Consider the following 27,400-nt stretch of genomic DNA (forward strand, 5'->3'; position numbering starts at 1 on the left):
TCCCTTACCACTTCCATAGTAGTGAATACGTTTTGGTAAACTCCTAGGGATAGTGGTTGTTGTCTAGAATCACACTGTGAGTCTGTGTGCATTTGGGAACCACTGTGAGAGAAGCATTTGGTAACATCGTGTATTTGCTGACAGATAACTGTTTTAACCTGTCATGTTGTGAAGTTTTAGTAGCATTAGAAGACAGTTATGGCTTTTGCTTTGATTAAATGAGTCAGGCTTTGACAGAAAAGTGCAGTCCTGAAATATGTAGAATATGTGTAGTTCCCTTACCACTTGCACTGTAGTGAATGAGTTTTGGTAAACTGCTAGGGATAGTGGTGCTTGTCTAGAATCACACTGTGAGTTAGTGTGTATTTGGGATCACTGTGAGAGAAGCATTAGGTAACATCATGTATTTGCTGACAGATAACTGTTTTAAAACCTGTCATGTTGTCAAGTTTTAGTAGGATTAGAAGCCAGTCTTTGCTTATGCATTGATTAAATGAGTTAGGCTTTGACACAAAAGTGCAGTCCTGAAATATGTAGATTGTGTGCAGTACCATTAACTCTTCTAGACTAGTGAATGAGTTTTGGTAAACTGCTAGGGATAGTGTTGCTTGTCTAAAATCAGACTGTGAGTCTGTGTGCATTTGGGTAAGGATTGTGAGAGAAGCATTTGGTAACATAGTGTATTTGATGACAGATAACTGTTTTAAAATCGGTCATGTTGTCAAGTTTTAGTAGCTTTAGAAGCTATTCTTTGCTTATGCATTGTTAAAATGAGTCAGGGTTTGACACTAAAGTGCAGTACCATGTACTATTCTATTCACTGTGCCAGAACTGAAAATGTAAAAGTTTTACCCAGGCACTAACCTAGTAGTAGTCTGATGATTTAGTCAGTTTCCAAGTCCTCATGTTGTGAACCATACATTATCACATAGATTGTTTCAAATGTCTATGCAGTATGCATGCAGTCTTCTAACATACTATACACTTGTCTTTCACACCTTCAATTCCCTAGTTAGTATTCATACACTTCTAGCAAACACCCTGTCACTCACCCAGTGTGTCTCCTTATAGTACTGTAATCATTTAGTCAGTTAGCATGTAGTGTTTTAGTGAGGTAGGCTTTAGGGCATGAACTGCTTCAAAGTAGTATGCACTATGCACGTAGTGTTTTAACCATCGTCACACTTGTGGTTCAGGGCTATAGTTTCTTAGTCAGTATTTATATAAAATGTGTTTGTACAGTAATGGAATAGTATAAATTTGAAAGTTATTAATATACATTTATTTGTGATTCTTTTTTATAGGTACAGAACAGGAGTGTTTCTCATCTGTTTGCACTCTTCTCGTGCAAGATTGTTTGGATGAAGGGTCCTTCGGTGTTTCATCATACTTGCTGTGCCGCTCGAGTCTTTTTTGTTAGGATCCCCTCACGCTTGTTTTCCTACAACGCCCCAAAACTGTGGAACGCTCTCCCACTTTCCATTCGGAGAGAATACAATCTTTTGGCCTTTCGTAGGCAACTAAAAACTTGGCTCTTCTCATAATCTTCCACTTCTTTTAGCCCCCCTCTGGAACTATAGGTCAATTCAGCGCTGGGACGCCCTAGGGTAGCTACGCGCTTTACAAATCCCCATTCAAAATTCAAATTCAAATTCAAACTTATAAAATTTTGTTAGCTCTAAGCATTTTATATATCTGTGATTTGTATCTTGTGGTATTTTGTTGAGAATAGCATGTTGTTGTTTTTTTAACAATCTTTGTGATTGTTTTTTTTTTGCCCGCTGTTAAGTGATGAGTACGATTGAATCACTATTTTTAGTCAAATATAATATATTCTGAGAACAGCAAAAAAGGCAAAAAAATTACTTTGTGGAAATTATGCTGTGTTGTAAAAAATGTTATAATTTTTTTTCCTTTTCTTTCACAGATCCAAATTTTAAAATAAGCAATTTTTAAGAATTTAGATTGGAATGAAAATGTGAAAAAAATGTGTACCATTTTTAATTCCTATTACTGTGAAGGTAAGTTTAAGTAAGTCTCAAAATGCAGAATGAGGAGGATCTGCAAGTGCTACAAAGTGGAAACATGTTTCTAAAAACACTCTGTTTATACCTATGTAGTTTTGAAATCTGACCATAATCAGATATCATGTGACCTGCAAAAAAAGAGATTTGAGGGGTTCATAATATTTCCTATTTTAGCTATTGAAGGACCACAATTATTTCTATCATTCTTCTTTGAACATCTTTGCAGACAAAACTCTGTGCTTACCTTTAATCATTCGCAAGGAATTTTAAAAAGGGAAATATGTCACTTGTTGTAACATAGTTATTGTGTAAGATACTCTTTCATATTTACAAAGAGAGGAAAAGGCACTCTGTGCACTTTTTATACTCCATGTAAATACAACCTCATCATGCAGACCACTTTGTTTTGAAAGGGTGTTCTATAAGTGTTGTTGCACTGAATACTCATAGAACAAGACACATTTCTAGATTTATCAGAAATCATAAATCTCGATATGTGTGTGAATGGTGCACCATTCTAAAATTGGTGTAGGAAAGCACAACAAGGAGAATTGTTTTCATTTCTCCACATTTTTATATCTTCAATGCATGCTGAAATGTTCAGCATACATTGAAGGAGAAAAATGCATTTTCTCATTGTTTTTGTGCAGGAAGGTGTGTCTTCCTGCAGAAAAACAAACAGCATATGACACAGATATCCATGCACTATGGTGCAAGGGTGCCTGTGTCACCACATGGCTGCAGTTTAAGCAGCCGTGCAGACAGAAGCATAGATTTGCAACATATTTATGTACATATGTTGCATCCCTGTGCTTCGGAAGTACTACAGCACACTGCAGTTAAAGAGGTTACTGTGTGATGCTGCAGCACTTCCTCATACTTCTGCACTTATACATTCACCATACGTTACTAATGCATTCATTCAGTCAATTACGTACTACACATACATTCATCTAGACTAACACTAACAAAGAAATTTAGCTCTTTTTTTAAACCAGGAAAGTTAGTTCTTACAAGAACTTTTTTTTTCTTCTTTCTTCTTTTAGAATTTTTTTTGGGTTTTCTGAACAATTTTTAAATTTTGGGGGTTTTTCTGCAAAAAACAAAACAGGAGAAACCAAACTAGCAAATGTGACTTTCTTGGCGGCGGCAGATCAGATCGATCGACTGCTCACCATAGCACAAAGTCGCATTGCACTTAGTGCAGAGCACTTTTACAAATTTAAATTGAGGATAGATGTCCAAGGTTTGGGCTGATGGATGCACTCTTGATGTGCTCGGCTGCGATGAGGTGGATGGCGCAGGAGCAGGAGTGTTTCTCATACGTCGGCACTCTTCTCGTGCAAGATTGTTCGGATGAAGGGTCCTCATGTGCTTCATCATACTTGCCGTGCCGCAAGAGTATTTTTTGTTAGGATCCCCTCGCGACAGGACTCTTTTGCAAATCTTGCACGTGACCAAGGTGGCATTGGTCTTATTCTGCCCCTCGGGAAAAGTAAAACATTTCCACACCACTGAAGAAAAACGTTTTTTGGGTGGTGCCTCCGGCAAAAATTCATCCTCAGAAGTATGAGGTGATGCAGGTGATGCCTGTTGCCCTGAAGCCATTTTTGGTTGAAAAAAGTTAGAGCTAAGTGTAAACTTAGTCTAAAAAATCTTCTTCTCTCCAAAGAGATGGTGCTCTAAAGAAGGTCAAAGAAGAATGATTGAAATGGGTGGGGTCTTTCAATAGTTAGAACAGGAAGTGCAATGAACCAATCAAATCTCTTTTTTTGCAGGTCACATGGGATCCGCGCACCCTGCGCTTACGCACCACGCACCCAGCGCGCATCCGCAAAATTGAATTAAAAAGAAATATAGGATTAGATGTAAAAATATATTACTTTTAAGACTAGTTTAGAGTTTGTCTTCAATTAATATTCACATGAAATACATTTATATGTTTTTTTAAATGTTAAATACTTCGCGGGATCCGCGACACCTATCGCGCCATACACGCAGATGACGCATCGTGGAAGCGCGTAAACGTCGCGTTACGTACATCGAACGTGTCGCGTATAGGCTGGGAGTCGCGTACCGGTCGCATTGCGATCGCGTACTAAACACGTACCCGACACATACCATGCGCGGATGCTATCGCGTAGGGATCGAGAACGGTGCGCATAGGGTGCGCGGATCCAAAAACATTGAAAAAAATATATAAAATAAAGTTTTGCACATATAGTTAAAAAAATATTTTGAAAAATATCAAAAAATATGTTTGAAAAACCCATTAAGTTCAAATAATATTTTTTAATTTTTAAAAGAATTTATTGAAAAAATAAGTTAAAAAAATGGTGATGAAAAAGTATTTTAAAAAAATTTAATTAATAAAATTGACACACTGAATTTGAAAAATATACAAATCCAATCAAAATCATTAAACATGATATCTTCAGAGATAAGTTATAGATAGGAATTAGCATTTAAAAAACCTTTGAAATTCACTGAAAAACCCATAGGTTTCAAGCACGTTATAGTTATGGATTGGCATTTAAAAAACCTTTGAAATTCATTGAAAAACCAAAGGTTTCAGGGGCGTTATAGTTAGGAATTGCCATTTAAAAAACCTTAGAAATTCACTGAAAAAAACATAGGTTTCAGGGGTGTTATAGTTAGCTGGACATTTCCCTCGTTCAAAACCCTAGAAATTCTCCTGTTATAGTTAATTCAGCTAACTATAACTTGCGCCCCCGCAAGTTATAGTTAGCTGTCACTCATGACATGGTCAGTGATGTCACTGACCATGTCATGAGTGATGTAATATGTGACGTCATCAGCAGTGCATTGCGGGGGCGCGAGTTATAGTTAGCTGAACTAACTATAACAGGGGAATTTCTAGGGTTTTGTACGAGGGAAATGTCCAGTTAACTATAACACCCCTGAAACCTATGTTTTTTTCAGTGAATATATATATATATATATATATATATATATATATATTATGTTGCCCTCTTTAAGCTCCAAACCCCTTTGGCCATGAGTGGAGTGGGGTTTGGAGCTTAAATAGGGTGGACCGCAGGGTCTGGCCGCAAGCACTGTGGCTAACTCCTGCACTGAATACAGCTGAAGGGCATGCACGGTGTGGGTTTGGGTGGTTATACGGGGTTGGCTGCAAGACCTGGCTGCAGGCCAGTCCCTGCAGCCAAACCCTGCCATGCATGGCCGAAGGCTGCAAGTGGCACAAGTTTGGGTGGCTATATTGGGTTGGCCGCAGGACCTGCAGCCAACCTGACACTGAGGCCAACCACCGTCACTCATGGCCAAAGGCCGTGCGAGGTGGTGGTTGGATTAACGTATAGTAATTAAAATTACTTTGCTTTAAAAACACATAGAAATTCCCTGAAAAAATCAATTGTTCAGCAGTTGTAGTTACCTGATATAACTATAACTTATGCCCCCACAAGGCACTGCTTATGTCAACCCGAGCCTCCGGGTCTTAACTCTAAACAACGCAATGATTTGGCGACATTTTTTGTGGATAAAATTGATAAAATCTACTCCGAATTTCACAAACACACCCCTACCACTCTAAAACTTCAACCTAATTCTACATCGCCTTGTACCTCTCAGGAAGTAGCCCAAGTCAGTAGCAACAGTTTCCTGAACGAATGGTCTCCCCTGGACATTCTCTCCTTCCATAACATTCTTACGAGCATTAAGTCTGGCTCCCCTCAGGACCCGATCCCCCTACTGTGCTTCAAAAACTAGACTTCCCTGTACTCTCCTCTATCGTGGAGCTCTTTAACACATCACTCCAGGAAGCTAGGGTTCCTGCAGCCTGGAAACATGCGATGGTCCTCCCTCTATTAAAAAAAGCCAACTCCGAACCTGAGATTCTTTCTAATTTCTGCCCTATTTCCCTGCTTCCCGTCTTCACCAAGATCTTGGAAATTACATCAACCTCCAATTGTCCAAGTTTGTTGAGGCTCAAAATATCTTACATCCTTCTCAATCGGGCTTTAGAGCCGGCTTTTCCACAGAATCAACATTACTGGGTGTTACCGAGAATATTCGTAAATCAGTCGACAAAGGAGAGACGGTAGCACTTATCCTACTGGATTTAAGTGCAGCATGTGATACCGTTTCCCACTCCTCACTCCTAAAGATTCTCGATACTAAGGGCATCGGCGGTAAGGCACTCATGTGGCTGGCCAGCTTTCTATCAAACATGACCTTTCAGGTCTTCTCTTCTACGGCTCATTCCCGGACTCAGGTGTCTTCGTATGGAGTCCCCCAGGGCTCCATTCTCAGCCCATTGCTTTTTAACATATATGTCAGCCCGTTGGCTATGATAGCAGAGCAAGCAGGCCTAACTATTTACTCCTACACTGATAACACCCAGCTTATCTTCTCGCTTTCCTCCAAGGAAACTTTAAAGTCACCCTCTCTTCAACCAGGGTTATTAAAGATAGCCGACTGAATGCACGCTAATAAACTTAAGCTAAATGGAGGAAAAACCAAACTCCTCATCTTTGGGAACAAAACATCTCTTTGGGGCCCCCAATATTGGCCTCCACAGATGGGTGATCTTCCCCTCCCATCGGCGCGCAACCTTGGCGTCATTATTGACGATCAACTGAAAATGAAGCAGCAAGTGATTAAAGTTGCTTCAACTTGCTTTGCCATTCTAAAGTGGCTTCGGAAAATCCTGTGGATGCTTCCCGCTGCCACTCAAAAAACTGTCGTCCAGGACTTGGTGGTATCCAGACTGGACTACGGTAACATGCTCTATCTGGGTGCCGGCAAGGAAGTGCTCCGCAGACTTCAGGTGGTCCAGAATTCCACTGTTAGACTGCTCTGCCAACTTCCTAGAATGGCCCCCACCTCTGGTGCTCTCCATGAACTTCACTAGCTGAGAATTGACAATCGCGCCAAATTCAAAGCCCTCTGCTATATGCATAGAATAAACATGGGCTCAGCTCCCCACTATCTTAGTGCCTTGGTCCAACATTATCATCCTTCACGCTCAATTCGATCCTCGACTCAGTTAAAATTTCAGGTGCCCAGAATCAAACGAGCCAGAATGAGAGGACGCTCTTTTGCCTTTTTTAGCTCCCTCCCTCTGGAACTCCCTTCCTATGCACCTACGTCATGAAAGGCAGTACCTCAACTTTCGCAAAGATCTGAAAACATGGCTTTTTAACCAGTAAAACCTGTGAATACTCCTGTTTGCCCATGCCTCTTGTCTTGCATTCCCCCCAGGCACCGGGAGACATCTGGGTAGCTGTGCGCCATACAAATGTAATAATAATAATAATAATGACCTCACATATTACATCAGTCATGACATGGTCAGTGACATCACTGATGACATCTAAAATGATATCACTAATGACATCATTGATGATATCATCCACAGAAGCACTCACACAGCCACTCTCACCCCTTTACAACCTCTCAAACACCAACTCATACACCCACACACCACTCACATACCCGTTCACAGACCCATACAAGTACTCACACACCTCCTCACTCATCCATAGAGCCACACACACACACACTCACTCACCCATATAGCTACTCATTCAACCAGTCACTTACTTATACAGCCATTTACAGAGCCACACGCTTACTCATACAGCTACTCACACACCTACTTATTCACCTGTACAGTCTCTCAACACAGCCACTCATTCATCCATACAAGCACTCTCCCACTCACATACCCACACAACCACTTACAAACCCGTTCATATATCCATACAAACACTCACACATCTGCTCACTCACCCATACATCCATTCATAGATACTTACTCTACAATACAGCCATTCACACACCAACTTACTTAACCAAACACCCACTCAAACAACCACTTACCCATACAGCCACCTACTGAGCCAGTCACTCACTCACACAGCTATTCAGTAAACCACTCATTCACCTATACAGTCACTGACACACCTACTCACTCACCAATATTGCCATTCACACATCTAATCACTCACCCACACAGCTACTCACACACCTACTTAGGCATCCATACAGGCAGTCACACACCCAGCCACATACCTTTAGAGGTACCGGGACACCCACTCACACACAGTCACACACATAATATATGTTAGAAATAGTATCACTCATTAGTAGTATACAAAGTATACTATTTGAACTTTTGTATTAACTTGGTATATATTTTTAACACTCAAACATTTACAAAACACTCACTGGATGATGTCATGAATGATGTCATGAGTGAAGTAATTTGAGTTGTCATGAGTGATGTCACTGACCCTATTGTCAGTGATGTAATATGTGATGTCATAATCAGTGCATTGTGGGGATGTAAGGCATAGTTAGCTCAGGTAACTGTAACTGCCTAATTTCAATGGTTTTGTGCGAGTGAAATGTGAGCCTATACACCCATGTAACCTTTGTTTTTTTCAGTGAATATATACATAAAGACAAAACATAAATTATCAGAACAATAAAAACTTACATAAATTATCAGAACAATAAAAACTTACAATATTACATACCAATACAAAAATAATTACAATAAATACTGTTTAACAAACATTAAATAAAGTATATACTTTGCAAGGGCCTAATTTGCTAATCCTATCCTTCCTAATAAACAGTAGGGTTGGCTTAGGAGGGATTAGATTTACTATTATCACTCCAGTCTAAGCAACCATAGGGAAAGTGTGGGACTCCAATGGGGTTAGAGTTACAGTTCCCACTCCAGTCTACTGAACAGTTGGGAAAATGCTGGACACCGGAGTGGTTAGATTTACTATTCCTACTCCAGTTACGCAATAGTAGGAAAATGTTGGAATCCGAAGGGGTTAGATTTACTTTTCCCACTCCAATCCATGTAACAGTAGGGAAAGCGTTTGTCTCTTGAGGTTTGAGATTTACTATTCACACTTCAGTCCAAGCAATATTGGACTTTTGAGGGACCATAAAAGGGTTCCACCTCCTAATAATTTGATACAAAACATGTAAATATCAGCAAAAATTAATCATACTATCAATAAAAATGACCTATTACATAGTTTAAAATTTGGAAAATACATGATAAACTAAAATTTTAAAAACAAATTATAATTTAAATAATAATTACTTCCCTACCTACAAAAAACAAACAGTAAGCGCTCTAAAAAACTTAAATAATAAAGGCCACTAAGTGTTTTGTCTAATTAACCGAAGTAAATTTAATCAGAAACATAATAAATAATTAAATAATTTATTTTAAAAACACATTGCGTGCATAATATGTCCACCAATAAATATACATGAACATTTATCAATTAATCAATCACATTCAATTAACAGTTAAACATTTCTATAACCTCAACAACTTTTGACCCTATGCACCGAAAAAATCAAATAGCTGCCACTAAAAAATAAATTACTTACAAAAATATTAACATTTGGTTACACCCTAAAAACAAATAAAAGAAACAAACAATTAAAAAAGTTACATAATTAATAATAAATTAACAATAAAAAATTACCATCACTATATAATCATTTTCAATTTAATCAACTTCTCACTCAATTCCTCTCGATACCCAACAACCTGATATGAAAAATATTATTAACAACTAATTGGAAAGTTGAATAATAATATTAAAATAGTATAAAATAATCTGTATGATTATTAATCAATACAATATTTATCCTATAATACAAAACAACAATAAATTACATTAATTTGTATTTAATTTATTTCCCAACTTATTAGCCTACAAACCCAACAGCCCACAGCTACATCAATAACTTACGAACTTAATGAATACATTAAACATTTTAATTTACAAACTGTATTTAAAAACATTAATAACAATTATACTAACAATACTAACACCTATAATTCATATTTTAACAAATATATATTAAATTATTCAGAAAAAGATTCTAAAAACAATATTAAATAATACAATATAATTTAAAACAATATTATTTACCACAAAAAAGATTTTCTTGAGAACGATATTCAGGTAACACAATATTTGTGTCCTAATGATATTTTTGAAATAATGTTTAGGTATCACAATATTGAAAACTCAATATTTTTGTGAAACACCAGGTAGACAGTGTCTTCCTATGGATTTTACGGGACCCCCGCAAGAAGTATTTTGGGGGCCATTGTTTGGCTCAACTTTGAGTTGTATTGCCCATTTTCTGTTAAGTCAAACCCTGTGTATCTAACAATATTGAATAATATGTTGAAGGTTGAAAAAGAGAAATACACAGAAGTGCGCTAAAGTGAAAGTTCACTTTCCCAGGGGCCCCTTGTACACATTTGAGAAAAATGCTAGCAAATCATTATTCCTTGTTGGAGGTGGAGAAACATTCAGAAAGAGAAAGATGAGTCCTACAAACTATTGGTCCCCAACTACCACCTGATTTGGTGCAAGGTCCTTCACCTAGGATCTAACACCTACCTTCACCTCCCTCCTACTGCTGTTAGATAGCAAGTTAACAGGATGTTGCTTGTGCTTCACAAGGACTAGCGCACCGTGGGCCAGGGCATGAAACAGTCTCACTCCTCAGCTCCACTGATTCTTCCCTATTGAGTCTGAGGCCTACCCGTCTTCGCCAGTCAATTCTAATTGGATGCATTCCTCTCTGCTACTTCCCAGTAGTTTTCCAACAGCTACATCAGTAAAGTGCTAGGATGTACAAACCAGCTATGACTTTACTTCACAGGTCACCGAAGCAAAACCAGAACAAGACAGTAGGGAGGGTGGCTGGGCCAAGTTGATACAATGAGTTTGATGCAAACATTGCTTAAGCACTGAGTGTAGGAAACTGGCTCTGTATATACTATACCAAAGTGAGGTATAGTGTGCACAGAGTCCAGTGGAACCCAAAAGGTAGGCAGAGGTAAAGTAGCTAGCACCTCACTCTCAATTTGTGGTAGTGTGGTCGAGCAGTAAGGCTTTATCAGAGGACAGTGTTAAGCATTTGTTGAATTCCTTTATGTAATGTATTTCCTAGAACCAATCAAGCCTGACACAGGTAAGGGATAAATACTTTGCAGTAAATATACAGTTGCAATACATTATGGATTGTAATTGTATATGCACTTTGTTTTGACTTACAGTATTGTTATTGAGAAATGCAATGCTTTGTAAATACAGTACATATACTTTGGATGAGCTTTTTAGTAAAATGTTTAGTACATTACTTTCAGATTACTTTTCTTAGACAGTGTAGTATACCTGGATACTACACTGGGACATTTCCTGTAAACAGGTAAGTAAAAGCGTTTTTGTTAGTTTGTACAATGTTAAAGAATTTCTTTCGGGTTTCCAACTCCAAACTTTTCATAGAAAAACAGTCAATGTAATGTTATCCTATGGAGGAAAATAGTGTTATATGTTTAAAGGTTAATACTTTGTTATGGGAGTTGGTGTTCTGGGGTTAGACTCAAGGGTCCCCCAGTGTCAAGGATGCATTCTTGTTACACCCTCAGCGGCACTAGGGCGGATGGTTGCAGAGCGCTGAAGCCAAAGGGGGATAGGAGGCCTCCGGTCGGTGGCTGCTGACGAGCAGGCATGAGGTTTGTGGGAGCGAAGCTCCTGGACTTTAAGTCAGGGTAAATGGGGGCTTAGGCCAGCACAAAAGATGCACCCTCAGTGGTGCTAGGGAGGCCGGGTGCAGAGTGATGTTTTGGCATCAGAAGCCCTGTAGCTTTCAATGGGGAGTCTCCGGTTTGCAAAAGCACTGCAGGCTCGGGGACGAAGGTCTTCTGGGTGCGACCATCACTTGGAGAGGTAAGTTGGGATCTTGGGGGTTGGTTAGGTACTGTCGGTAGGGCCATCCAAGGCTGTGGGGCATCGGGCGCAGGGGTGCCTTTTTGGGTCGGATCTTCTTACCAGCTTCTGGTCGCGGTTGTGGAGACTTTCCGGTTTGAGGCTGCAGGCGTCGGATGGAGGCTTGAGGCAGGTCAGGGATCGCCGGATCTCGGGTCAGGATCGCCGGGGGAACCTCCTCTTGGTGTTGGGCCACTCGAACTCGGGCCGTGGGCGTCGGGTGCAGAGTGGTGCAGACCCGCGGATCCTTGCGGAACTGGAGTCTGCTGTTTGAACAAATCCGGTGTTCAAGGGAGACAGAGTCTTTGGGGTTGAAGGCAGGCAGGTCCTACGGGTTTGTCAAAGATGTTGGCTGCAGGACACACCAGGATTTCGCTGGAGCAGGTTTGAGGTGGGGACAGGCCGGTAGGACGAGGGCTAAGTCAGTGGGCAGCCTCCTCTTGTTAGCTTCGGCATGGCTGTTCGGTCCTACTTCTTCTTTTCTTCTTGCAAGTACTTGTCTGAGGAAGCAAGGTTCAGGGGTGCCCCTAAATACTAGATTTAGGGGCATTACAGGTAGGTAAAAGGTTGGGACCAATGGATCCCTTCCCTTGGGTAGGTACACCCCTATTATGCCACCCTGCAGTGGGAGGGGGGGGCATAAGCCTTTCCCTGGTTGCAAGATGGCGGGGACTGAGAGTTGTGCTTCACCTTGCCTCCCCCACCTGAGGGGTGAAGTTGGCAGAGGAGGGCACACCTCTCTTTCTCACTTGTTTTTCCCACAGGTCCTACTGCCCAAAGTGGGGGTCAAAACCAGTGGGGACCAGTTGCTGAAAGCAGCAAGTGGCCTGGGGAAGCTCACAAAGGCGCCGTTGAAGCTTCCCCTTCGTGGACCCTGCTCATCCTGGGGGAGGAGGCTTGGCACCTCATCCCAATGACAAACTCCCACCACCATATACTCATAATGGCACCATTGCACTTACAATGTCTAAGAATGGACTTAGACACTATAGGGGTACAGGGCTCATGCACCTGTCCCCTCACAACTGGTATAGTGCACCCATCTAGAAGGGTGACTGATCTAGGCCCAGGCAGTGTGTTGTAGGCATGGCACACAGGGAGGTGTGCAATGTCGACTCTTCACTTTGTTCTGCACCAAAACACCAGCCTGCAAAGGCAGTGTGTGAGTGTAGTGGTACTAGGGGCTCTAAGGGTGGCACAATAAGTGTGGCACCCCTTAGGGGTCTTCTCTGGTCACAGTGCCCTGGGTACATGTGGTACCATTTACCAGGGACTGACCTGTGGTCAGAAATACCAATTGGGTTTTGTTTTCAATGCAGTTTTAGGGAAAGAACATAGGCCCTGGGTACCTGATTGGCAAGCGCCCAGGGCACACTCAGTCAAAGCACATCAGCAAAAAGTGGGGCTACGATGCATTAAGAGGGCACTTTCTCACAGTTAGTATGTACTCTGAATCTAAAAATAGGTTTGAGAGAGAATCTAAGTTTCAAACAATGGCAGGATAATACCTGAACACGGCACCTAACACAAGTATGCTCACAGTTTCCACTACATGCCCCACCTATTCGGTGGAGACCTTCTCAATCAAACTCTATAGCTAAGCTTTTCAACTAGCATATCTGGTCAATCACCAAGTCAATCAGACCTACCAATAATTCCGATTTCCTTACCCCTAAACTGAAGTCACCTTTCCTATAAATATGAGTCCCAGAAACACACATTCTGTCCACAAATAAGCCTTTTGTGTAATTCAGCCTAATATCTGAAAAAGAAAGTTACATCATCTGGTTAATAGAAGTGTGTTCCAGAGACAGCATGATTGCAACTTTCAAGGAACCACAGAATATAGACTGTATTCAGTGTTTATTTGTATATCTGCATTCATACAAAATGTTTTAGGGATCTCTTTCACTAGAGTGCAAAAGGACAAGTGTGGTCATGTTTTCAGTGAGTGGAGTGTTTTTGCAGGCGCAGCAGTAATTGGGGAAGGAAGGAAGGAAAGCAGACATTGTAACTCTTTAAATCAGGGTGGCACGATAATGTTACCAGGGTTGCCTGGGCTCTCTGTACTGAGCGACAGTGCTTATAGAGCCGTGAGGGGTGAGAACCTTTTAGAGACAGTTTGAGAAGTGTATACATTTTGGAAGATTTTGTTACTATGCATTGTTGCCAGAGAGATTGTAGGTGTACTTCCAGCAGGGCACACTGTGGTCAACAGAACCTCTCTAAGAGATAGAGAGATCAAGAAGTCAAAGTAGAGGCGGATTAAGCCTGGAGATGAGGGGTCCTAAGCAGCAATACGTGGAATATGTAGGGTGTAGGTACCACCATGATGTCTACTAATCCTCCTTCATATTAGTAAATATAGCACTCCTGACACTTACTTGAGCCCAACTGTGATATAAAAGTGTGAGACCCTCACACTGCCTGACATGTTTGAACACCACGACATTGCTTTGTTTCACAGATAGGAAGGCTCTCCTGGTGTGCTGCAAGGGAGTGTGAATGTGTCCCTGTTTCTGTTTGAGAAGGAAACAGAAGAATATGTACCTCATTACTCAGAGAGTTAGAGGGCCATTCTGGCTAAAATGAGGTTCAGGATTCATATAAGTGAGCATTCCATAAGATTCACCTCTTTAAAGTACATCACAGTGCATTAATGGCCTACAATCCAGCTTCCTATCCTATTACTTGTTGTTTTGAAGCTTGTCCTTGACCATGTTCAGCACTCCACAGCCTTTTGGCCACACTGTAAAAATATGATATAAATGCATACGTCCCATGGATGGCTTTGACTTAACACATACATATGATAGAGCTGTCTTGTAGGTTTTTGTGTTTGTGCAATGTACAGTTAGATTAACCCCTCTGTGGCGAGCATGGCAGCCTTTGAAGGATCATTCTGTATCAGCGGAACATTTTTCTGTGAACAGCGGTGGCCGGCACAAGTAAACGCGAGGAGGTGAGGCGGGGGCGGGGCAGGCTGGGTGAATTTCGACAGACAACGCAATAGATATAATTAAATAAATAATCCCTATTCTGTCGTATGTTAACTTTCCCCCACTGCGCCCTGCCCCGCCTCACCGCTTTTTTCTGTGCCGGCCACCACTGTCTGTGAATAAATCTGGATATCGCTTGATATTTTATTACCATTTTTATGTTTTTTATATATTGGGTTCCTGAATCCCAGAAATCGCATGGAGACACAAGTATATGAGAGGAATAATGAATGTGGTAAAGGATGAGGTGGCCTTTGTTACAGCAAACATATGCAAATACCCTTCCACACAACAAATTTGGAAATGAGCCCACGCCTGTACTGGTCAGTGGACATGAGAAATTGGGTTGTTGATTGTCTGTGGTGTAAGCCCTAGTTAAGCAACAGCCACAATCCCTTGCAGGGTGAACCAGAGAAAATCACTAAATAACCTGTATTTAACCTGTATTTAACCCTGAGTAACCCTGGCAGAAAAAGCAGTCATGCTTAACTTAGGGGCAATGTGTAAAGTATTTAAACAGCACACAAACCATCATAAAGTGAAAACACAAAACAAGAAAATTCTCACATCAATTAAGACAAATAGAGTAAATTTCAATACATTATTTGACACCAAAATAACACAAATCCAATCAGTAGAACTGGAGTTATGATTTTCAAAAATATTTTTTGGGAAAACTAGCACCTGAAGATCAAAGAGCCAACTGCTGATATCTAGTTCACAAGAACAGGTCAAAGTACAAAAATATGGCTTACTACGATGGAGCATGGAGGTGGATTGGACCTGTAAGTGCTTACCTTCAGACTTAGAAATACTTCTGAGAAAATGGTTGTCTTCTGATAGCGTTGGGTTGAAGCCGCGGTGACGAATTCTACGTTCGGACTCAGTGCCTAATTACAACTTTGGCGGTCTTCCTAGGGACCGCTACTGTGGTGGTCCCAGAAAGACCACCGAGGCTGTGATTAGCCCGTCTGCCAGATCAGGAGTTTAATTCAGGGTGTGTAGGGGGTGCAACGGTCTTACAGTGGCAGCTGTGTTAGGCTCATAGGAGGGCCTTAAAAGCATACCTCTCCTGTGAGAGAGTCTGCAGCACCTTCCTGCATGGTGTGGCATTCACCATGACGTGCATACCGTACAGGACCAAGGGTGCAATTCCAGGGAGGCACAACATATGCTCCCCGGCACGCACCCCAGGGGCCTGGTTAGGGCCGCCTAACCAGCATGTCCACTACCCTTTTCATGACAGGTCCCCGCCATAATAAGGGCGTGGGTTATGCAGGTCGTTATATGCTTGGGGGTGCCAGCATCGGTACCACCAGCATATTCAGGCCATTTGGAGACTGTGCCACAGTGAGATCTTTGATCCTGGCAGAGGTGGCTGTCTTGTGATGGTCCCACTGCCACCCTCATAATGCAGTGGGCAGACCCACCAGAGTGGTGGGAGTTGGACCACCACCATGAGTGCTGTCCCAGGACCGCCGTACTCGTAAGAAGGCCCCTAGTCTCTGAAATGGCAGCTGAAAATCTCCAGCAGGGCAAAGCAGAGGGCAGTAGTTGAACGCAGTTCCACAAGGCAGAATACCGCTTTGGCGAAGGACCACTGAAAAGGTATTGCAGTTGCAGAGAAGAACGTAGCAGGAGAAACCATGAAATCAATCCGATCAGCGATGCACTCTGGGTCGATAGGCAAACAGGTTTGACCTAATCTCCTCATGGTACTAAGAGCAGTTTTAAGACCAAAAAATGTAAGTATCTACTTTTATAGTTTGTCTATCTAGTCACTTTCAGCGCCTCTTCCAAGGGCCCAGGACTGGTGAGGCACAACTTGGAAGGTCAAGACTCACTCATGTTGGGTACAGGAGGGGGTCCAAACAGAAGGAAGACTTTTGTGTCCCTGAGGCTCAGATTAGGAGCAGCGGCCACCAGCACAGGTAAGCGCAGTGGGGCGGTGCAGGGCGCCGCAGGGTGGAAGCCGACAGACTACGTATAGGTATTATTTATTTGCTTAATTATACTTATTCCGTCATCTGTCAACTTCACCCCTTCCCACCATGCCCCACCCCGCCCGCCCGCCCCACAGCGTTTTCCTGTGCCGGCCGCCGCTGATTAGGAGGTCAGAAAACTAGCCCTTTTGAGTCATTTTGGCAGTCCTGGGTTCAAGTTGCAAGTCCAGTCCTTCTTTCCCAGGCAAGAGGGCAGCAGGTCAGAAAGCAGAAATTTAGCAAGGCAGCAGCAGGTCAGCAGTCCAGCAGAGTGGCAGTCCTTCAGCAGCAGAGGAGTCCCTCTTTCTGGAAGAGTATCTACAGGTCCAAAAGTGTACTGATGAGTTGGTATCTGAGATCCTCTTTTTATACCCTGGTACCCTCCTTTTAGAAGGTGGGAGAAGCATCTAGACAGTGGCTTTGAAGCGCATGGAATTTCCTGGCTCCCCTGCCTGAGCTCCATCTTTGCTGTAGTGACAATGGGTAAGTGCTTCGGCCATAAACCTGCCAAAGAATAAGCTCCCATAGACAAATGAGAGAATCTGTTCACCTCAGGGTGCCTGTCACATGGTGCAGGGATCAACAGGGGGGCGCATGTGCCTCCTCATTCCCCAACCGGAGACCACAGGGTAAAGGGGGCCCACAACTAGGGGCCCCAAATGTCACTTTCTGACATGCGTTCCATGTCGGAAAGCCCGACATGGAACGCGTGTTGGAAACCGACATCGAAATCCCTACGGCGGAATCGCTGTCCATTGGGATTAAGTGCCGGTCTCTGACTAGCGCCTGTCGGAATCCAGCTGAAAGACCCACCAGGGTCACTATTTGCCGCCTGTTCATAATGCGACAGTCGAAACTGAAACTGCCATGAGGCTCAGAAAGCCTCCGACCTGCAGTCGGAGGCTTTCCGAATCATCGTAATGAGGACCTATATAGGGTTGCTCATTACAATTCCAAAAACACAAAATATAATGCAGCTATGTGCACCCAATTGGAAAGTATGGCTTAATAAATGTAATAAGGAATCCTAAATGTTATACTATAGGAGGGGTAGGCCTCACAATAGTGAAAAACGAATTTAGGAGTGTTTTAGTACCAGGACCTATAAAACTTAAAAGTACATGGCCAACCTTTAAATTATACAGCACTCTGGTTATGGGCAACCAAGGGCCTACCTTAGGGGTGAGGTATGTAATAAAAGGGGAGTTTAAGGCTTTGAAAAAGGGTTTTAATACTAAGTTGACATGGCAGTTAAAAACTGCATTTGGGCTAAAGTGGCAGGTCTGGGACACGTTTTTAGGCACTACTTAAGTGAATAGCACAATAAGGGCTGCAGGCCCACTGGTAGCATTCAAATTATAGACCCTGGGAATATGGTATATCACTCTTCAAGGGACTCACAAGCAATCTGAATATTCCAATTGGGTATAAACCAATTTAACCATGTTTTAGGAGAGTGGGCAGTAGCACGTTAGCAGTGGCTAGCAGTGGTAAAGTGTACAGAGTCCTAAGGCCAACAAAAACAATTTCAGCAAAATGGAGAGGCAAAACTATGGGGGAAGACCACCCTAATGCTGACAGTTGGAATGGGTGTTTCTTGGATGGAAAATTACATCCTAATGCTAGATGGTCTTCATGAAAGTTTTACCATCTTTATCCAAGTTCTATTAAAAAAAAGGAACCGCATGACGGGATTTCAGGATACAAAGTGCTACACACACTGGTAATCTTAACATCAATATCAATTTTAGTTTTATTTCCTATGTACCAAGTGCCATAGGGTCCACATTAAAGAGGAGCAACAGAGGTAAAAGACATGGTGCAGTATTACCCTCTATGCAGTTGGTGTCGTCAGATATTCAACGGTAAGTGGTTTTAATGCTGCTTCAGCTAATGAAAACTCCTGTCAAGCATTTTGCAACCTCCTGACTGCCGCAACTCCGCCAGCGAACAGTGGTTCCTTGGCAGCTGCAGCGGGGCTGTCTGACCACTCACATTGTAATAGGACGGTCGGGAAATGACTACTTACAGTATGATGTTGACATACATGTAAATGCCATATCATTTTTTATCAGGTCTTATTTTAAAACAAAAAAAATTTCGCGCACCAAAAGTACATAACCATAAAAAACTGAAAACCTTATATTGAATATAAGATCCAAAATGTATTATAGAGTGTTTACATAGTAATTTAGATGATTCTTCAAGATCATATACTGTTTATTGTTATGCTTCACTTTGTGTTGTTCACATGGGTACCAAACTGCCTAAATGTCCACAAAAAGTCTTCATTGCAACTTGATTCAAAGATCTTATATTAATAGCAGACTTTTGTCCCATAATTGCTGAAAATGCGCCAGCAAGCCACTAAGAACTAATTTGCTCAAAACCAATCCATTGGGAGGAAACATTTTCTAGGTATGCAAGATTAATTTCGATTGGTTTGAGCATGCTGGGGAAGTTCTCACTGATCATTGGTTATTAGGCCTCAAAGACTGTGCAATGGATTGTGATTGGCTGGGGGGACGCTTACCAGTTATTCATTGCATGGTATGTGCTGATGCTTGGTTCTACCACAGCATTTACCAGCTGCACATGTGCCCTCACAGAGGAGAATCCAACTTTCATGCCCTTGCACCATCTTTTGCTGCTTGCAGCAGGCATAGTGAAAAGAAGAGTTCATGAAAAAGATGTTGTCAGCTTTCACCTGGAAAATAAGTCTGTCTACATCATCACCTATATGATGAAACCTGCATGAGACCTGCAGTAACAACTGTACTCTAGCACAATTTCAGCTGACTTTAGTGGAGTCAATAGTATTGAATTAAACTACTGCAGAGGGACCTCTAGTAAAAAACTGAAGTACTACACTCTTCTACTGACTTTATAGGGCAATCTAAGAATACTCTGAAGCACTACACCACTCTGGTGGCTTTAGAGGGACCTCCTGCGATGACATAAGGCATAACACTATACCGCATAGCATAGCATAAAGAGGAAGAAGATAATGAAATCCCTGTTGGAGAAGAAATGATGAGGTGTGTCGTGTCATCAGCAGTAATACGTGAGAAACTGGCTTAATCATAAAATTAGCAAGTATGGAATGTTTGTTGATATGTTTGCATATGGAATGTGGCTGATGATGCAAACATGGGGATTAGTGGAGGATCGCGACATGTTCTACATGCGCCAATGATTACTCCATGTTAGTGCAACCCTGAGCAAGGACTATGATTATTATGTGATGGTCTAGCGTTGACCAAGTGAAACCAAACAAAGAATTAGTTGAATGTATTCTTATAACTCTTGACAATAGCCAATGCCAGTGCATGCTCACTCATATAAAATTATCACACTTAAGGCTTAAATAAATAGAAGATATAATATAAGTGATTACATCATGAATTTCTGTATTATTTATCACCAAACAGCACATAATTAATTAGCACCTGGAAAACAAGTCGTACTCACGATTAATCACGAGTGCAGTGCAGTCACTTAAGAATAGCTTATCAACATTGGCTGAGTTTTAAAAATCTTTAAAATTACCTACCATTGGTTGCATCTTATATTACCCCAGACTTGCAGGCCAAATGAAAGTGGTGAAACATGTGCTGGCTGCATCAGCCTTAAAAGCTGACAATAAACTGCATAATAACCATACCTGAATTATATTGGAAACATAAGTCTATCAAACCAGGATATATCACAAAAGAAGTATTTGGGATTATAGTGTGTGTATCTGAAAACAGAATGACAACTGAGATCATTAGCAATGAACAATAAAATGTTTTCTTAAAGATTTCATTGCTGGATTGTTTCTATATTTCAACTTTTGCCTTACACACTACTCTATACTCAACAGGAAACATACACTCTATGAAGTGAAACAGTTTTGACAAATGAGAGGTGTTGTAGGCCCTACCCTCCAGGAGTGTAAAATCCCCCTACAACTGATAGCAGACAAGGATAGACCAAGGGTATTGGCAAGAAGGCCGAGAGTGGTTTACGGCTAATAAAGATTTCACAGATTTCTGTAGCACACATCTGTCTGAGCAAAGCTCCCTGCAGGCATCTGCAGTAAAAGAGCACAATGCACAGGTCCCTGGTTTACAATGTGGGTTTCAACATGCTGAGAGAGCTGGATACATTGTGATGCACAGGAAGCTCATAGAAAGTTATGGAAGATGCAGTGACACCCCTACCTTTTAATGAACACTGGCTGTGTTGTCCCACCTGAAGAAGGGATGGATGGCTCAATGGTGGAAGTAGGACTGTACCCCTGAGGAAGTGGAGGTGAAACCCTCAGGATCCGGCCTTAATGTGCCCCAGCTGAGGGTGTGACGTCCATGTAGAGTACCTGTGCTAATGAAGCATCCCCCAGCATGGCCAATTTGAATGGGACGCCCCATGGTTTTACTTGAGACAACTTAGAGGTAGTGTCGGTAAAAGTGACGTGTGGTGTGCAAAGCCATTGAAGCGGGGCAAACAAGTATGTTTTTTGAGTATGTTCACGTTGGTGCATTCTGGATATTAGACTACATAGGATTGTTATAACTTAATATGATTATAAAATACCTTTAATGTGTCCTCTAACAAAATGTTTTGTTACAATCTCCTCCATGTCCTGAATGTTGATTGTTTCCTGTATTTATGGTAGCAATATATCTTTAACATAGGTTCACTGATTTTCAGAAACTTGTTTACTGTTCTAAGATATAAATACTATTTATTTACTGGTATAAATATGTTTTAGGAATGAAGATTGTCATATTGAATCAGCCATAGCTGGAACTCACCTCATGTTTTGTCTACTTTTAGGTGAGAATGTGGCCCTGGCTGGTCGATCAACCCAGTCAAGTATTCTTGCTGGAATATGGAGTATATATGGTTATTTGTCACATTCAATCAATGCAATAGATGGAAATACGGAACCCAATTTTTTTCTCGGATCCTGCTCCCATACAGATTATGAATCTAATCCCTGGTGGTGGGTGGATTTACTGAAATCACAGAAAATCTATGCCATTTCTATCACCAATAGAGATAATCATTCCAAAAGGCTGAATGGAGCAGAAATTCTCATAGGAGATTCCCTATCAAAATATGGAAATGATAATGCAAGGTACAGTGAAAACTTTGTTCACTTTTAGCTGCTGTTTACATACGACACGTGCTTGTTTCTGCTGATCAGCTGTAGTATTTACTGTATTACAAGGCTTACAAATTCTAGTACTGCTTGTGATCATAGTAATGGATCCTCCATCTTGAAATGAACAGTGCAAGTTTTTCAATTTCACAAATACATGAGTTAAATGAATATTATGAAAATTAAATTAGAGTAACTGCAATCCTGTGACATGATTTCCACTCTGATCACGTATGTAAGACATATTTCAGGGCGTGAGTACAAGTTTATGAGCTATACTTTACTTTTAAGGAGCTAAATTTAATTATTGCTTTGTCACAATAAATGTTACTTATTGTAAATAAGGACAGTACCTCACTTTACTTTCAGTTTGTTTTAGTTATTTCCTGCCACCAGTTCCTCATTTTCTTAATTTCCCTGTGATCTGAGGAATGTTTTGGTCATTCCTTATTTTTACTTACCTTCAATACGTAATTATTTACCACTACATGCTCCTAACTTTGTCCTCCTCTTCCTTATGGTACTCTACTCAGGTGTCAGTCTCATTTCTAAATAAAGCCCCACCTCCCCACATAACATTCATCAGCTCATTGTTGCTGCAAGTTTTTTACTCTTGTCGCCAATTGCGCACACAGAGGACGCTTGCCTTGGGCTTCTCAATGGTAAGTTTATTTGTGTTGTCCTGGCACAGATAGTGCCAAAGGCACCAATAGCTGGCCATTGTGGGCATCATGGAAAAGAATGCTCTCTCATTAGATATGACCTGGACTGCTACCTGCAGCTCCATTCATGTTGTATGCTGAACATATTTAGCACTTATGACTGGTGTGCTCTTAGACTTTATGTAAATTAGGGGACTTACTCATACTTTGAAAGTTCGACTTCTGCCCAAACATACTTTTGGAAAAGAATGACTTACTGTGCGATTTACTTGTGCTAAGTGTAAGAAGGCTTTGAGTCTACACATTCGCCTCCGCGCAACGTCATGTCCCCGAGCTGTCACATTGCCCACCGCAGCTCTCACTGCTTGCGAGTGGTTTTCTGGTCTCTACCACAAACCATATTGTTGGGCTGAGTGCAACCTTCTGGGCAGAGACTTCAGAGTCTTAAGTGGTAGCTCACAGGGGTAAAGCATTCACAGAGATGAATTAATGTCTCCCATTCTGTTGCTTTCCGGCCTGGTCGCAGCTTCTAGCAGTAAAGGGGGAGCACACACATTGTGGGACATGTGCTCCATGGACACAAAAGCATGTGTGCGGTCCACTAAATCCCAGTCAGGTTGTAGCTCTCCAGATGTCAGGCTGCGGTTCATGCACACCAAGAAGTAATCCAATCACTTCAGCTGTTCATATAAGTTTGACAGGGTGAAGCGTGCAGAGATCGCATCGCTCTCTGATCTGTGAGCGTTAGTCGAAATGCTTGCTAAAGCACCACCCTAGGGGCGGCGTACCCTCAGTGCACCACGAGGCTTCCAATAAAATGGAGTAATCCAACTTGGTTCGCAATTGAAACAATTTAGTCCATTCTCATTGATTAGAATGTATTATATCATCATAAATTCTTCTTTACAATGGTACTGATGTCCTAAGTTTGATTTACATAGTTCTGCTTATGATGATGAGAATTATTTTCTTCAACTCCTAAGTTATTGATGGATCATTGATCCCAATGCATTTCGGGCTGAGCGAATCCCTTCATTAGGGGAACATTCAACATCTAAAGAAGAAGCAATGGAAACACAGGTCACAGTGTGGCAGTACTGTAATAATAGGTTTTAGTGACCCAAAGTGTTCTGTGCCTGTTACCATGGTGTAAGTCATGCAAAAAAATAAGACCGTACTTGTAAACTATGGGTTCACTACGGATTAGTAATACAGGTGGAATAAACCAAAACAAAACAAACAAAAGAATGAAACGTACCATGGCAACCGTGTCCATGCTCTGCTTTCACACGTTAGAGCTCCTGAAAAGTGAACTTCACGATCCCTAGTGATTGTAATGTACCTCAATGGGTGTGACGGTGTGACAGTGAAATAGCATGCACAAAGCTCATGTCATTACCGAGTGTCAAAATCAAGGTGAATACATGCGTCGTGTCTATAAACCCTGTCCTGATGGGACATATTCGATAGTTGCCAAAAACTATTCTCTCCTTGGTAAAAGGAGTTTACAGTGGCACTGTAAGCTAGCTGGTATACAGGCGAACATACCCGGTGGGCGAGTCTGGAATCAGTCTGGGCACCAATCCCACAATCTATGTTTTCTAAATGCGCAGCTCCTATATAGGTTTATAGGAACTACACAACATGGTGCAGCGAACGTTGGTTTGGTTCTTATTTAACGGTCAAATCTGAGTAGTTCGGTGGTGCTTTTTTCAGAGATCCCTACACACATTTACCCAGAGACGTCTGGAGTGGGAAGAGAAAAATCTGTCACAGTTGAGTAGACAAATCCTATTTTTTGACTGTAGGTTTATTCAAGCTTGAAGGACAAATAGTTCCAATTGTGCATAAAACCTTCAGTCTCCTTGAAACATTTTCAACAATGGCTGACAAAGATCTTGATATGCCAGTAGAGGAAGGAGAACAAGAAGGCGGAATAAACATTTCAGAAAATGTCAGAACTGCCCACACCTTAAAACTAGCAGACTACGGAGTCACATCTAGGGGTGAGACAGTAACTTTTGTGATTGACGCACATGAGTCATATAGAACAGTGGTATTCTATCCATGTGTTAAATTGCCACCAGCAGATGCAATCACACTCACATTTCACTTCTATACTGAAGTTGAAGATCAGATGAATACTGTTCATATGAGGAGATTAAAGTTTCGCTCACCTACCAGGAGCACATAAACTGGTTTGAAGGTGCCCTCCCACACACAAAAGATAAAGTAAGACTCGATCCACTCAGTAGAGACGGAGTGACTTGGCCGGTCCTAGAGGCTTACACACCACACCCAGACTTGACACAATGCCCATAGCAGACTTACGTCCACTTTACAAAGAAGTAATACAACTTTACAGAAACCTGACAGAGTTTGTGATGAGAACACTCGCGCTTCAGCCTACAAGGGCTATACCAGCAGGACAAATTCAGGAGTCTACAACAAAAATAACTCCACAAACGCTAAATGCAGGTATGGGTAAAATGCCCACTAAATGTACCCAAATGCGGAGGCGGAGCTTGCCTGGGCCCAAGATGGCTGTGTAGCCCGATAGCTTTGTGGAGCCGTCACAAGATCCTGCAAGAATCAGGCAGTGGTGCTGACATCCACGACTTGCTTTCCCTACTCGTCAGCCCTGGAAGGTACTGTGTGCCTGCTGTGCCGCTTGGGGATCTATACGCCCGCTCCTGGGCTTTGCAACGTTGGAAGATGGTTGTGCTTCTGTCCTAGGCCGCAATCCCCGTTCTCGAGTGAAGAGGAAGCGGAGGCCTGGAGGCACACGCATGCGTGTGCTGCCAACCAGCCTGCCGGCCTGACTTCCCTGCACACACACAGCAGATTGTAGCTGAAGCACGGCGTCCCCTAGTGCCCCTGCGACCGACGACAGCACGGTGAGGCGCAGCATAGACATACACGCTTTTGGGTGACGCTGCCCTTCCTGGCTGGTATCGAGGCAGAGCCACCCGTTACGCGGTGCCTGTTGCTGCCGTGTGTTGGCGACTGGCGCAGTGGTGGGCCTGTCCACCACAGAGGTTGTTACCTGCACTTACGGGTGCTTGATGCGCTGGCCCTCGGCGGTGAGCCCAGGACAACAGTGGTAGTGAAGGAGATAGTGCAGGGCCCCTGGATGCTGCCATTTTGTGCGCCCCACCAGCACTGTGGCGTAATATCAGCACAGTGCCTCATCTCGGCATCCCAGGATTTCCGGAAGGGAGAAGTGGTGTCCCCTGCTATGGACCATCAGACACTCAGCACCTGTGTGCAGTGGAGCCAGTGCGATCAATTGGCTACACCGAGGATCCCGGCGCACAACTTGTATAGCAGCTCCATGGTTGAGGGCGAACCTGGGCTACTTGCCGACTCACACCGAGAGGAGACCTGAAGTTGCTGGGACCCGGGCGGTGAGGCCCCTCTCCTAAGTCCTGTTTCCTTGCACAGCCCCAGGCAGGCCCTGAGTCCAAATCAGGCATCGCACACTTCACCCAAGCACCTACTACTCTCCTATCTGTGCATTGTTGGGTATGCTCTTTTGGGCCACTGGGACTGCTGCCCTTTGTGGGGCTGATGGAGAGCTGCAGGGCCATCTCTCAGTAATCCCAGGCTGAGGCTTCTAGGCTGGTGCTCCATAACGTACAGCAGCGCCCATATCGCCGGCCCACTGTGAGGTAAAGCCTGCCTAACCCGGCCATGTAAACGGAGTTATTGTGGTTACTAGTGTTTGACCATAATGGGTAGAGTAGACAAATCGCAGCCTAAGCTTACCTTTGACCAGCGAAAGTCAAGAGGGCGAGAAGACGACCTCGACAAAGGAGAAAATGCGCACGACACGCCGCAAACAACGCCGGATGCTAGTATTCGCGGCATACTGGAAGTTATGGAAAATAATTTACAGAGCAGTCTCTCGGTCCTGGGAAACAAACTGGAATCATTTTCCTACCGCATTGACAGAATGACGGAAAGGATGGACAAACAGGTGGAGAGGCTTGATTTGGCTGAACGCAGGGTCACGGAGGTCGAGGAAACTCAGACAGACCTCGACTAGGAACAGAAACAAATGGGAAAGGCATTGCAAGCCCTGCACGACAAGACAGAGGACCTGGAAGTTCGGTCCCGACGCAGCAATCTCCGCATCGTGGGCCTGCCGGAGATGACTCAGGTCGGAAACATGGAGGTCTTCATCTAAAAACTCCTGGTAACATTGCTGGGAAGCTAGACTTTCTCCCCCATGATTGTGGTGGAGAGAGCACACCGCTCGCTGGGACCGTGCCCTGTCCCTGGCGCGCCCCCGCGGCCCAACATCAACATACTGTTGAATTACAGAGCCAGAGAATCGACGTTAAAGGTGGCTCGAGAGAAGCAAAATCATTGTTTCTGGATTTCACGACACGCGTGCAAGAGGCACGCTGACAATTTGCACCATTGAAAAAACAACTACGGGACCAAAACGTGGACTATGCCATGTTATACCCAGCAAGACTCCGAGCAAGACTCCGAACAAGACTCCGAGTGAATCGTTAGGGTAAATCGCAAATCTTCACGGACCCCAAGACGCTACAAAAAGCCCTGAAAGAATGGTCCATGGACAGGCGGCCTGAATGGGGGCGGAGCACCTTGGAAGGAGCGACAGGAGGCTGTCTTGATGAATAGGACTAAGAATTGAGCCACGCATGATACAGCTAACATGGGGGACGGTGAGAATGATCGAGTGGGTCAAATGACATTGACTGGGTTTACGGTACTGGCGATTATCTTGATTTGCAGGG

At 42.7% G+C, this 27,400-nt stretch overlaps 1 protein-coding gene across 1 annotated transcript in view; it reads left to right on the forward strand.

Moving 5' to 3' along the window:
• Window positions 1–27,400, forward strand: part of LOC146822087 (fucolectin-like) — a 211,553-nt gene that overhangs the window by 103,987 nt on the left and 80,166 nt on the right. The window contains exon 3 of the mRNA XM_085609961.1: window positions 21,642–21,945. Within this exon, the coding sequence (XP_085466087.1) occupies window positions 21,642–21,945 (304 nt within the window). The remainder of the gene's footprint in view (window positions 1–21,641; window positions 21,946–27,400) is intronic.

This window comes from Triturus cristatus, chromosome 6 (genome assembly GCF_964204655.1).
Source record: "Triturus cristatus chromosome 6, aTriCri1.1, whole genome shotgun sequence".
Classification (NCBI taxonomy): domain Eukaryota; kingdom Metazoa; phylum Chordata; class Amphibia; order Caudata; family Salamandridae; genus Triturus; species Triturus cristatus.